We start from the raw sequence: 13290 nt of genomic DNA on the forward strand, positions 1-13290 counted from the left end.
AAGTGACATGCATACTTTAAATATTACGTTAATATTGAGGTACCTATTGCGGCTTCAGAATATGACACGTATATACGATATATATATATATATACGACAAGTGCGACACGATAATGAACGCCCAAAAACATATTCTATGACAATATTCGTTTCTTTTAAAACTATTAAGTTAAGATTGATGTGTAGTCTTCCCTCAATATCAAATAATTTCAAAATACTTTCTCAGTGTACCAGACTTTACAAAGCGACGATCTTCTACATTTTTTAAGCTTAAGTCTTTACTATACTATAATAAAGTTGAAGCTGTGCGGTGATAGTGAATCAGTTGGGATGTTACCTCTTATATACTTATGTAAAAAGCCATTTAGTCACTTACCTCGGGTGGAGCAGCGAACTTCAGATTAGCAAGAGATCCATGCGATCGACTTCTATGTTCTTGTCTTATACTGTACGAAAATGCTCTTTCGTTCAAATGACCCTTTTTTCTGTAGATACCTCCAGCATCCTCCACTGCTTCTAAGCCTGTCATACTTTGAGCAGCTTTCATAGCCGATGGTGGAGGCTTAGAACGTCTTGGATCAACTGTCGCGTATTGTATACGGCCTCGACCAGGAGGAGGAACCGGCGGAAAAGGGCCAGGGGCTAAAGCTGCTGGAAGACGACCCCTGTGACCCATTGTCGCGGGTCTAGCGTGTGGTAGAGTAGCTGCCGGGTGTGCTACTAATACCATCGGGTGTCCCGCCGCCGCCCAAGCGGGCGGTGCACGCCCTAAGGACCTTCCATTCATTACAGCTGGCCCTGGCATCGTTGCGTATAGTTCATCAGCAGATGCAGACGATTTCTTTTTTGATTTCTTTGATATTGTTTTCTTTTTGGGCTCTTCGGGTGGCGGCGGTGGAGGTGGCACGGACGCAGGCCGCGTAATCTGTCGAGGGCGCGGCGCCCGAGTCGGGTGAGGAATGTCGTCACTTGCATCATCGCGTTCTATTTCTCCAACCCAAACCTTATGGTTTTCGTCCCCATCAAATACCTCCACTTCCTCGTCGTGATCAGGAGGTAACTGCGACGGTGATCGTTCGGCCTCTAAGCGCTTTGCGTAAGAACTATCAGCATAAGCGTGGAAACAACATCTCACAAGGGCGTTCGCAGCAGCTTCGCGGCGGCAAATGAAGGCGTGACATTCTAGAACCTTAATACCTTGTGTTCGGCGCAAAACTGCCGCAAATAAAGGAGGTCGCCTCGCCGCTGGCGCTCTAGCAAACGGAGAATCCAATGGTAAAAATCTAGGTGCACCCTCCACACTCACACGTCTTACGGCAGCACAATAGTGTAAACTTGATATAGGGAAAAACCTCGATACCCTCGAGCCACTCTCATCCACATTCTCTAGCAAGATGCCATTCGACCACACCGAAAGCCACGAGTCTATTCCGCCGGTAGTCGCTCCTTTTTCCGGATACAGCTCGCGCAAAGGCTCCTGGATGCCCTGTAAACCGTCCTTGCTCTGTTGCGGCACCGCAGAACCGAGATACAACACGCGGCACCGACAGATCGGTGTCGATTCCATTTTTAACATTGCACTATCACATGACACTCGATCACTCGAAGGCACCGGAATTGATAACTAATTGTCGGGTCGCTCGCAACACGAACGGCGTACGTGCGGCGGCCGCGAGACGGGCGCGGGTCTGAGTGAGCGGAATTCAAGATGGCGGGCGAATGCGCGGGCGGCGCGGGGGCAGCAGGCGGGCGGCGGGGGCTTACCTGCGCTTACGCACCTGTGAAGACGCCTCTAAGGGTATAGGAAGCTAACGAGTGGTGCCGATGAACCGGCATTGTGTCGAATGAATCGTCGCGAATTCGGCCGCATTTCTCTCACTCGTCGCGTCATCGCATCACGGATCGACGTGATGGAATGTCACACTTTAGTCTTGGCGTAGTGAAATCTGAAGGTCGGTTGACCGATGGGAGATATTTGTTTTCGTTGACTTTTCAATTTTCATCTAGTTCATCCTTTTCTAATAAAGACTCGACCGAATTCAATACAAGAAGGAGATCACACGTGAACTTTGTAGTCTATAACGTCATAGGATTAGGAATTATTTTGTGGGATACTGTACACCTTCCCAAACAGCGTTACAATTTTTTCTAATATGTTAAAAAGAACATTTCTGTACTAAATAAATAAAACTAAAACTTAATAGACACCTTGAGAATGGAATGATGATATCCAAGCTAGGTAAAAGTTGTTTAAAATGTTTATTATTTTAAAGTTATTGTAATAAAAAAAAACCCCCGCTTTTTCTTTCGTTGGTCCTTCTCGATCTGAGGTATTGTTTTGGTAGATGGTAGATTTATAAGACAATCTTGGCAATTTGATTTTTGACTATATATTTTAATGGTGAGAATTAACTATTATATTAAGTTCTCATTGAAACCGAAATACAATTGTTTTTATAAACCGTTTTTTTTTTAAATTTTGATATTTAATAATAAAGTATAAATGTTAGAGCTTAAAAATACGGTCTCGCCAAATGTTTACAAAGTAGGGCCGTTAATGTTTTAGGTTAATTGACTCTTTTTGAAGTTTTGAACGAGCGTTATGAATAAATTATGAATATTTGTGATGCGCGCACAGGGTGACATTGAAAGTGGAAACTACACGATGAAGTTACCAATTAAGTTTCAAATCGCTCGAAATAGATAACTTATACAATAGACATACTATATGATTGAAACGCAAGTGGCTGTAGAAAAAAAGCTATTACATTTGTCATAATAATATATTTTTTTGTAATAACATTATTTGCATGTCTTTTTTTAAAACTACTTTTAATAACGCCGAAGAAGTAGAATTTCTTAAGCGCGTACATATCATCATCATCCTCCTGCCCTTATCCCAATTTTACTCGGGGTCGGCGCAGCATGTCTTCTTCTTCCATACTTCTCTGTCGGACGTCATCTCACAAGTAACATTCTTTCTAACCATATCGTCTTTCACACAATCCATCCATCGTTTCTTGGGTCTTCCCCTACCTCTATATCCATTACAAGCGCGTACATAAGTACTGGTATTTTTTTTTTATAAATGATCAAATAAATTACAAGTCATAAAGTTTTATATAAATTTATTTTGCTCACCCTATTTACATAATATTGCGTAAAATACAAATTTAAAATATACATAAGTATAATATTACCTACTGTTAAAGCACAAACGTCCGTATGTATATATGACAAGAAAAATTACAAAACATTAATATTTTGGAGTCTTGGAGAAACCAGTTTCGTCGCCAGTGTACTGTGGAGCCTTACGTTTTTGTATTATATTTTGAATCTGGAAAAAAAATGTACAAAATGTCTATTAAAAGTATAAAATTGTCTGTGGTAGAAAAATAAAATAAATTTTAGGGCCGGAAAGCAAATAACTAGACGTATATATACTATGTCTTATAAGACATTATAATATTTAAATCGTCAATGTTTTGCCATCTAATGGATACCTAATATTACATATCTTGCGTCTATAAATACACTGGCTCACTCAAAACCGAAAAAGTAAAATAATAAATTATTAAGAGAGCTACATGGATGAACTCGTAAAGACTACGAGCAATAAAGTTGAGTAACAGTTTAATAAAGCGAATAAACGTACCTGTTGCCACTCCCGATCGAGTTCCGCCTTTTCACTCTTATCTTTGGTCTTCCTGGTCTTTCGTCCGTCCTGCGTCTTCACGCCGTACTGGAAGGCGGCCTTCGGCAGAGCCTCCTTGCTGCTCATATACGCCGAGTACTCCTCCTGGGTATCGAAGTCCCAGCGACCTATTTTGAGTGCAATGATTACAATCTGCGAACACTCGGGACGGCGTACATATCTCGTTTCAATACATACCGATGGGGCCCTTCTTGTTGCCGGCGTCCATCTTGGTGTAGTCGACCTCGTCGTCCGAGTCGTCGATGGCGTCGTCCATCTCGCGGAGCCCCGGGTAGCACTCCGCGTAGCCCTCGGGCTCCGCCGCCAGCCGCGACAGCAGCGCGGCCGAGCGCTTGTCGCGCTCCTCGGGGTTGGCGGGCGGCGCCCGGCGCGCCAGCGGCCCGGGGCCTGCCGGCCGGTGCGTATGAGTATGACACAAGGCTCAGAAACGGCTCAGCGATCTCTTGAAACTCGAGAGATTATATCGATCGAGAGACGACTGACGGCGAAGATCGAGAAAGAATACAATTTATAAAGAAATTTTATTAAAGCGTTGTAAATAAATTGGAAAACCGTTGCCTTTAAATGAAGGGGTCGGAAATATGAAACTTTTTTTTTTGTTTGTAAGGATACCTTGTAATTTACGTCGTTTATGTCACTAGATCCGGTCAAATTGAGAGATCACTCAATGTAGCGCCTAAATTCTCCTACATAGGACACCTCCTATGTAGGAGTATGTAGGTGTTAGGTTGTAGGCTTTAATCTATGGTAATTTATTTCAAATGGGTGGACGGACTGACAAATGAGCCACGTGATATTAAGTGATCACAGGTGCCCACAGAAATTAGCACTGTATAGCATAATAACCATGCATCATAATTCCATCGCCAAACAAACCTTGGGAACTGAGAATGTCCCTTGTGCCTGTAGTTACACTAATTCAGTCACCCTTCAAACTGGAACACGACAGTACTAAGTATTGCTGCTTGGCGGTAGAATATATGATGAATGGGTGTTACCTACCCAGACGGACTCGCACGAAGACCTACCACCAATTAAAACTTGGTTGAATAAGCTACAAACTTTCTCCTCCTTATGAAAGTAGTTGAGAGGACTTTCTGAGACCCTCTATAGTTATACCTTACGATACAAACCTTCTTCTTTTTCAGTTTCAAGTGGCTTATCAAAGTAGGTCCGAGGGCGTTCGTCTCGCCGCTCGCCTCGGCGATCGCCAGCGACGTAATCTCCAATGTCGCCGTATATAGAATCGTCGTTACGACACTTTTCCGTCGCCTTATCCTGAAAAAAAAATGTACAAATATTACATTATTAATATAATTTATACAAACTGTAAATAATTATTTGTGATGAAATTTCTCTCGTGCCAGTTCTACTCGTTAGAATTTACTCGTACTCATGTCTGGTTGCAGCTTTATATTAAATCGATTGTATCAAATAAAACGAAGCATCGATGCATCCTTACTAATATTATCGTAAGTGAGTTTGTTCATTCGTTTGTACCGCTTTTCACGTCTCAACTACTCAATGAATCATCATGAAGTTTTGCATACATTTTATCAGATCAGTATAGAAAAAGTATCTAACGTCTTATCTCAAGGCTGCTACTACATTTGCGTGATATCATATTATTATTATTGCAAATAAATTTATAATCTTTCAAATGATCGGGCAAGCGGCAAAATGCACTCGGGCCATTCGGGCAGCAGGCCACACAGATTAACGAATCCGTTAATAGGTCAGGGGGGGGGCGGCGGGCGGCGCACCTTGGCCTTCCGCAGCTTGCGGTGGCGGCCGTGGCGCAGGTAGGCGAAGATCTGCGCCAGCTTGTCCAGCACGACGTCGGCGGCGCCGGGCGAGCTGCGCCGGTCGCTGTCGGGCACGTCGGCCTTGCTGCGCGTCAGCGTGGTGGGGATGTCGCTGTCGGCGCCGCCCTCCTCGTCCAGCTCCACCACGTACGCCATGCGGCCCGCCGCGAACAGCTCGTTGCGCACCACCTTCTTGTTCCTGCATAAACAAATAAATATAATAGGTATTCGATTATACCTTATATCAAAGTAATAGTATATAATGAGAAATATTACTTTTAAATAAACTGAAAAGTAAAGAATCTGTATACATAGAATTTACACTGAGATTATTTATATACCTAGATAACGTTGCAATACGAAATAACTAAAACAAACGGGGCAACATTATTATCTTGATGTGCGTGACGGCTACGCTTGACACTCGCCAAACGTCATACAACTACTGCTCGTGTGCGTGTGCTTAGTGGACGACTGTCGGCCACTATTATTTTCGAAACGCTTTGTCAGTATCTAGACATAACATAATCAAAAAAACTTAAACCAGACCTGACTATACTAATATTATAAATGCGAGAGTAACTCTGTCTGTTACACTTTCACGGCGAAACAGCTGAAACCAATTTGTTTACATTTGCTATGGAGCTAACTTGAATCCCAAGGAAGACCCTCCACGACCGAACACTAAAACGCCAGCGTAGCTGCGGACGGCAATCATATGAAGTCAGAATGGACTGCCCATATTATAATGTATATTTGATTTAATGGTTTCGTGTTTTGCATACTTACTTTTGTTCCGTGATCAGATTATGAATATTTCTGGCCATAGGCGATTCATATTGTACCTCTTCCTCCTGAAAAAAAAAGTATTATTATTAAGAAAATCAACTAGACAATATCATCAGCAAAATTACTATCGATCTAGACTTGTGTGTCACAGCAATCGCTTCCAAGCTAATTTCACATATATAACTGAAACACGACGCTAATCAACATAAAAATACTTTTTAACATATTTTTTTGTTTACCGCATAGTCGCAACACATACATTTAACGATTATTTTTATTCGATATTTTGGTATTTTCATTTTCAATCAAATGTACTCGACATGGTACTCGAAAAATCCGCAGTGCGTGAAGTGTACACGCTTATAACCGACAGTGTGTACTGACCACGCGGGACTTCGGCTATTTACTATATATTTATTGTCTGGAAGAGATGGCTAATAAGCCCATTGTACAATAAAGTATATTAACATTAACATATTGTTTTAAATCGCATATACGAGGTAGGATTATCAAAATAATCTGCAAAATTTATTACATATTTAATATTCAAACCATAAAATATTTAAGAAAAACTAATTTGAACATGGAACTAACTTTTTTTCTCACTTAGGGTTAGTGACCTCACGTCATTTTTTAACGATTCATGTAATTGCCTATTGTACTATATATCTCCAATTACTACAACTACACATTACACATACCACCGGTAATATTTCTTTGGTCTCCTGTATTGGTTCTATCGGAGCTGATACAAGTCGTTCCATTTCTGCCTCTTCTTCTTGTTCTCGAGTTTGAATTTCTGAACGTACCTAATAAAAAATAAAACAATCATTAGGTTTTTTTAATATTGTTTTTACTATAATTTTTATTCACTATTTTGTATCAAAACATTTAACATCCATGTATGATTTACTGATACCAACATAGTGCACAGTGTGTGTGTGAAAATACATACATACTCGATTGCCACACTACCATAGTCCAATGGTACAGCAATTCCACATGAGTCACATTCAGACCCAGAAACGATGGCTTCGTCAATGTACTGTCTCAGTTACGAGAGTTGCTAAATTTTTAGATGATGTAAAAAGTACATAAAATAGTAGAAAAAAGTACGTAAAATTTCATTTTAAAAGTAAAAATGCATTTCTTTATAAATGTTTTTGTAACATGTTTTTTGTGGAGTTTTATTGATTATTATAAATACACATCTTCCTTCCAACACTATCAAGTGGGCCTTACAGTACAAAAAAGGCCAATTAAATAATATTTGGCATTGAACGATGCAATATCATCGGTCGAGAGCTTGAATAATCTATGATTTTCACTATGGATTTGCAAAAAAATGGCATTTGAGCTTCAACACAGTGTTAAAGGAACTGTGGAAGTAAGATTAAAGTGGATATAAGTACTTAAGTGGGTGTTTAAAGGCTAGTTATTTTGAGTCGCTCTCAAATTTGAGTGACGCTCAAAAATGACGTTTGAGTATGCGAAATTTTAATTTAACGGCGTCTCAAATAGTTGAGTTGGACTTAAATATTTAAGTGACGTTTCAGTATTCGGCCGTTAGTGTTGTATACTAAATGAAGACATATTAATCAACCGTTAAAGTTATGCACAATATAGCTGAGCTTTTAGCAAATCTCATGAAATACGATGTATAGTTTGTTTATCTTTATTCCTTCTTTGATTGGGTTAAACGATAGTCTCTCCACTTGAGACATATTCATTCCCAGCTGAGCCACAGTCTTATACAACTGATAGATTAGAAATTCAACTTACTTTTTGCAAAAGAGCATAGTCGAGACCTTTAACCAAGTGAGTGTGCTCCATGTCACCACCGAGATATTTAGATTCCTGAAATAAAATATAACAATCATCATTCTTAAGTACATATGACCATATAATTTGGAGTAATGTAAATCTTGCCTTATTCTGCATACGATAAGACTTACTTAAATATATATATATTATTATTACAAACTACATTAACCTAGAATATAGTGCTCGTGAAATAATTGACAGTTTACCTGAATCATCTGTCGTCTCCTTTCTTTTGCATCCATCCCAGATTTAACATCAGGTGCAACAGCTCTAAAAGTAACAAAAATAACTTTTAGTTATATTTAATTATATAATAATATTTGATTTAACTTAAAGTACAAATTAACAATTCAGTAATTAAGTTTTTGAGTCAAACTATAACCTTTATGACTACAAATTATTGTTGGTAAGGAAAAGATTATTAAACATTCAATTTTAGAACATGTTAATACAAGACCTGTATGCACTACTGGTGTTACTTGTAGGATCAACCGCACAAATATCATTGACTCCATCTCTTCTTTCTCGTGCCCTGTCTCTATATTTTTCAGCAAGCTCAGCAAGCTTATTGTCTTCTTGTTTTTTTAAGGCAGCATAATAGGATTTCTTTTTACGACGAAGTTCACCTTTGTTTTCAGCTGGTGGTGGCATAGACCTAAGATAGTTAATAGAAAAAGTTATAATAAACTAAAAATTTTATTGATGATAAACGTGTAATTTGATGTACAAGGTCTCAATTATATGAATTAAAACTGATAAGAAACTATCATTCGAATTACCCCGAATTAGCCATGGCTTCCCTTACAGAACCAGCAGGGTGGGCACCTCCGGCTGGTGTTGACCGAGGGGTCATTAGCAATTTCCTGAAGTCGTCATTTGTCAGCCTTTGAGACACTGGAGTGTCTTCAACACTTCTGTGATCCTCCATTTCGTTTGTAGACGAAACCCTAACTTAGTATATTAAGATATCACAGCAGATTAACTGAAGTACTTATATCGTTTTTTAAAAAAGAAGATTAGGAAATAATAGCCCGAACAGCAGACATCCCAAATACAGAAGAATATAAAATGACTAAACCATTAGCTTTAAGTTTAAAAACACTTCATACTTGTCACAACTAACAATTAAATTAATACTGCAAGAGCAAGTGCGAACTGCAAAGACTAAAAACTCAAAACTGTGAAAACACAAACAGATTAAACATCATCATGACAGCTACAACTTTGAGTTTTGATTTTTGAGAGAAAAATAGTAAAATTTACACTGAGTGTAATATTTAAAAATAAAAAAGTAAATATTTTGGAGTGCAAAAAAAACATTCAAATCTCTCAGTCAAAATCGAGTCTCAGACAAAAATCGATAGCAATTAAAATCAATTTTTTTTTAATGATTCACCAAAAACAAAGATATATTTATCTTTTTATTTTATAATATATATCTGACTACTTATTCATTCAATTATTAGGACAATGAATTTTAGTGTCCTTATAAAAAAAAACTGATCGTATTGCGTTAACCTTTAATTTAATATTAACTTATTTAGTTTTGATATGTTAAATCCCTAAGTTTGGGGAGACCCGTTTTTTATATATTTTTTTCTATTTCAATTTTCAACGTCATTTCAACTATTCATTAACATTATTCTCTCTCGTTTTTATTCATCTAGTGGTTTATTTTTAAATAACTATTATTAATATTTAATTAATCTTAGTTTCTTTTTGAAAAACTGAATAAGGTTTTATCGACTAGTAACGCTTGTGAAAAAGTCTACTTAAATAAAGTATATTGTGATATGTATTGCTTCTGCAAATAACCATTGCAACGTAATCAATTACCGTTGCGAAGTAATTACATAAAAAAAATATAGGCTCAATCAAGCTAAACAATGGATTGATAACTGGATAGATCCACGTTTTTTAATACTTCAAAAAATACTTAAATTTTTGTCGCACCTACATTCCAAGGCGGCCTTCTCATCGGCACGATAGTAAGCTTAAGCCTTAAGCGATCTCATGATGCTATCGAAAACCAGCGGAACCCACCTCGTTTTTAGTGGTTAATCGGGTGTAATTGATAACCGCATACCCTCTCACTTTTTTGTGGTGAAATGAGTAAATGCATTTTTCCAGCGAGAAAAACAGATGACTGCTCACTGGGATTTCGCCCTTAACTGGTATCGACCATTGAATAAGGATCATAGAGAAATTGATACAATATTTATTTACAACAGTCTGTATACAATATACAATAAAGTATACAATAGACTGTTGAGTCTGAATAATTATTAATATAACAATTAATAATATTTTGCATTTAACTTGCGGTAATACCATACAAATAAAACAAAAACTAATTTACTTTTTAATGCTTTATTTTGATAATATAATATACTAAAAACTCATATTCATATTTTCATTAAAAAATCCTGAGAAACATGAAATAAATTATCCAAATAATGCGTGGAAAGTTGTGCCTTTAAATCCAACATTGCCAGTAGGGTTATCTTGAAATGTTATATACATCCTGTAATATTCAAAAATAATATATGTATGGCGTCATTAATAGAAATATTTATGAATGTTAATTCGATAAATATGATAACTTTATCACAAGATTTAATATTATTATTATAAAATCACTTATACAACTTTTAACCCCTGACCTGAAATTTATATTGATTATGGATACAAAATAGCAGCATAAATGTATTGGATATAAATGTGGTAGTAGGATTATATAGTTGTATACATTTTTTTTTTTTATTTTGTTAATAAATTCTTATTTTCCTTTCTGCAAATACTTTTTCTACTACTTCTGTAGTACATAATAATAATATTCTTATATTAAGAATATCAGAATCAAAGACCTAGTCTTTGTGTCAGTAGTGCCTATGTCTACGGATTGTCTTGACAACTCACTATCATGAGGCCCATTTGCCACTTTGTATTTCTATTTTTAATAAACAAAAACAAACAAGGCTTTGTACTTGTCTAATATTAACAAAAATATAATACAAATAAGAATGTATACTATTAAATATTAGTAAAAATTTTAAAATATTAAATAATTATTAAAACGATACATAATACACAACACAACTAGTACAACTATTACCTATCTTGTGGGACACCCAATTCTTTTTCTACTAGTTCAAAGAGTATTTTAGCATGTTTTTTATTTTGTTCAACACCAAGAGCTCCAATAGACATAAGATTGGCAATGGCACAAGGTTCAGTAGTACCACCAAAACTCATTAGTATGTCCGGAATAACAGACACTACACAATACTGAAAAGTTTGAAAAACAAGATTTTACTCATTATTAAAAAATTACAAAATCAAACAAAGAGCTGGTGTAACAAATGGGGCAAATAAGCATTAGACTCAACATTGCAGGTTAAAAACCAGGCATGCACTATAGAAATTTCATGTGCTCAATTTGTGATTTCAATTCCATCTCATTTTTAGTAGTATAGGAAAACATACTGAGGAAACCTGCAAATGTTGGATAAAAATCAGCACCAACCGCATTGAAGCAGCAGTTGTTGGAAAACATTATATTGAACAAAAGGATGCCTTTGATCATCAATGGATTTGACCTGCGGTCCCACTGTGCCAGTAATGATAATTCATCAAATTATTTTTCTAAACAAAATTATTAAAATTAGTAATTGGCTACCTATTGATACATTTATATTTTAGCTCCAAAGATAACATCATAATTCATGTTATATTTATCATATCTCAATTTAAAGAATTCAATGATTGAACACTAATTATACATTTTTTTTTTATTTAAGTGTGATATTAACTTTATTAATATTTTAATATGACACAAAATTCATTTAACAGGATTTAAATTCTTAAAGGTAAATTTAATCTCAGGGGAGCTGAATAACAGTGAGGCCAATAATTTAGGTAGAAGGAACATGAGTTCGCGGGGATCCAACAAAGAGTATTAATATTTCAAATAGCTGAGCGTTTACCAATAGTCACTGATTAATGCCCCAAGTTTTATTTTACTATCTACCTGCTCTGGCTTTCCAAGAGATTTAGCCAAAATCGGCACAGCTTTGGTCACGAAATCTTGCGGAATTTTTGACTTCGGCACATTAGTTTCTATTCTGAAATGGGGCATTTTAAATAAATACCGTTCTAATAAAACAGAAGCAGATTTTATAACGTTCCTACTAAATAACTTCGTATTAGTTATTAGTACTGACTACCGAACTTTCGATATGAGTAGTAAGTACCTATATGGTTATATAGGCTCTGTTTATAGAATTACTATCAAACAGTATTTAAAATACGTTCTACTTATTAATCTCAAACTATAGTCTGTGGTCATGGTGTATCGATTTTATTGTTCGTAAAGATCTTTGTTCTTCGAAAATAACTACACACAAGTTTAGAAATTAAATTGAACATTTATTTATATTTAGGCATAGGTGTATTGGGTATCTACTATCTAGCAAGATTCTTTTATATGGCAAGAATGATTATCCAATACATGAATACTTATGAGTGGACGAATCTTTTATTTGTATTTATACAAATAAAATAATATTTATAGTTAATAACTTTATACATCACAATTTAGCTTAGCCTAGGTTAAACCTTACTTCTTTCTTTGGCTGCTCCATGTAAGTATCAGGTATCAGTTTGTGCTCTGTCGTATATTTTAATATTATCTCAAATTAAATTTTATACATTTTACTTGGTGGCAGAATTTACGTTTTGCAAACGCGTCTACGTAGGTACCATCCATTCTAGTGTTGCATATCGATAGTCCACTATCGATAGACTATCGATAGACTATCGATAGTTAAGGTGTAAGCGATACTATCGATAGTCTATCGATAGTATTGTCACGTGTCAATACTATCGATAGTATCGATACTATCGATAGTTTTACAAAAACCATTACTTTTAACCTATTTACGTATTACGTCTTTCAATATATGACGATGTGAACAATACTCTCTCTGAAATAGTAAATTGGTTTAGTGTTAATAATTTAATGTTAAATAGTAAAAAGACTAAATGTATTAAATTCACTACTCCCAATGTAAGATGTGTCAAAACGAGTGTATGCTTAAACGGGGAAGCATTAGATGTTTTAGAATCAACAGAGTTCCTTGGTATGACAATAGACTC

General features: G+C 36.3%; 3 protein-coding genes across 3 annotated transcripts in view; all 3 read right to left on the bottom strand.

Moving 5' to 3' along the window:
* The window catches only part of LOC113395566 (sterile alpha motif domain-containing protein 1), a 30349-nt gene extending 28524 nt beyond the window's left edge, over positions 1-1825 (bottom strand). The window contains exon 1 of the mRNA XM_026633180.2: positions 377-1825. Within this exon, the coding sequence (XP_026488965.1) occupies positions 377-1576 (1200 nt within the window). The 5' untranslated portion in view covers positions 1577-1825. The remainder of the gene's footprint in view (positions 1-376) is intronic.
* A 1286-nt stretch (positions 1826-3111) lies between these two features.
* Positions 3112-9251, bottom strand: LOC113395589 (protein Red). Its single transcript, XM_026633212.2, has 11 exons — positions 8913-9251; positions 8591-8788; positions 8340-8403; positions 8092-8166; positions 7011-7118; positions 6310-6374; positions 5479-5719; positions 4849-4993; positions 3893-4102; positions 3656-3822; positions 3112-3337 (listed from the first exon to the last, which is right to left on the bottom strand). Exons 1-11 carry the CDS (start codon positions 9059-9061, stop codon positions 3257-3259), a joined length of 1503 nt encoding a protein of 500 aa, XP_026488997.1. The 5' UTR covers positions 9062-9251; the 3' UTR covers positions 3112-3256.
* A 1236-nt stretch (positions 9252-10487) lies between these two features.
* On the bottom strand, positions 10488-12422 carry LOC113395549 (macrophage migration inhibitory factor-like). The gene is made up of 3 exons (XM_026633156.2): positions 12164-12422; positions 11249-11421; positions 10488-10657 (listed from the first exon to the last, which is right to left on the bottom strand). The coding sequence occupies exons 1-3, from the start codon at positions 12269-12271 to the stop codon at positions 10579-10581; spliced, it is 360 nt and encodes a 119-aa protein (XP_026488941.1). The 5' UTR covers positions 12272-12422; the 3' UTR covers positions 10488-10578.
* Between the last annotated feature and the right edge of the window lie 868 nt (positions 12423-13290).

This window comes from Vanessa tameamea, chromosome 21, assembly GCF_037043105.1.
Source record: "Vanessa tameamea isolate UH-Manoa-2023 chromosome 21, ilVanTame1 primary haplotype, whole genome shotgun sequence".
Taxonomy (NCBI): domain Eukaryota; kingdom Metazoa; phylum Arthropoda; class Insecta; order Lepidoptera; family Nymphalidae; genus Vanessa; species Vanessa tameamea.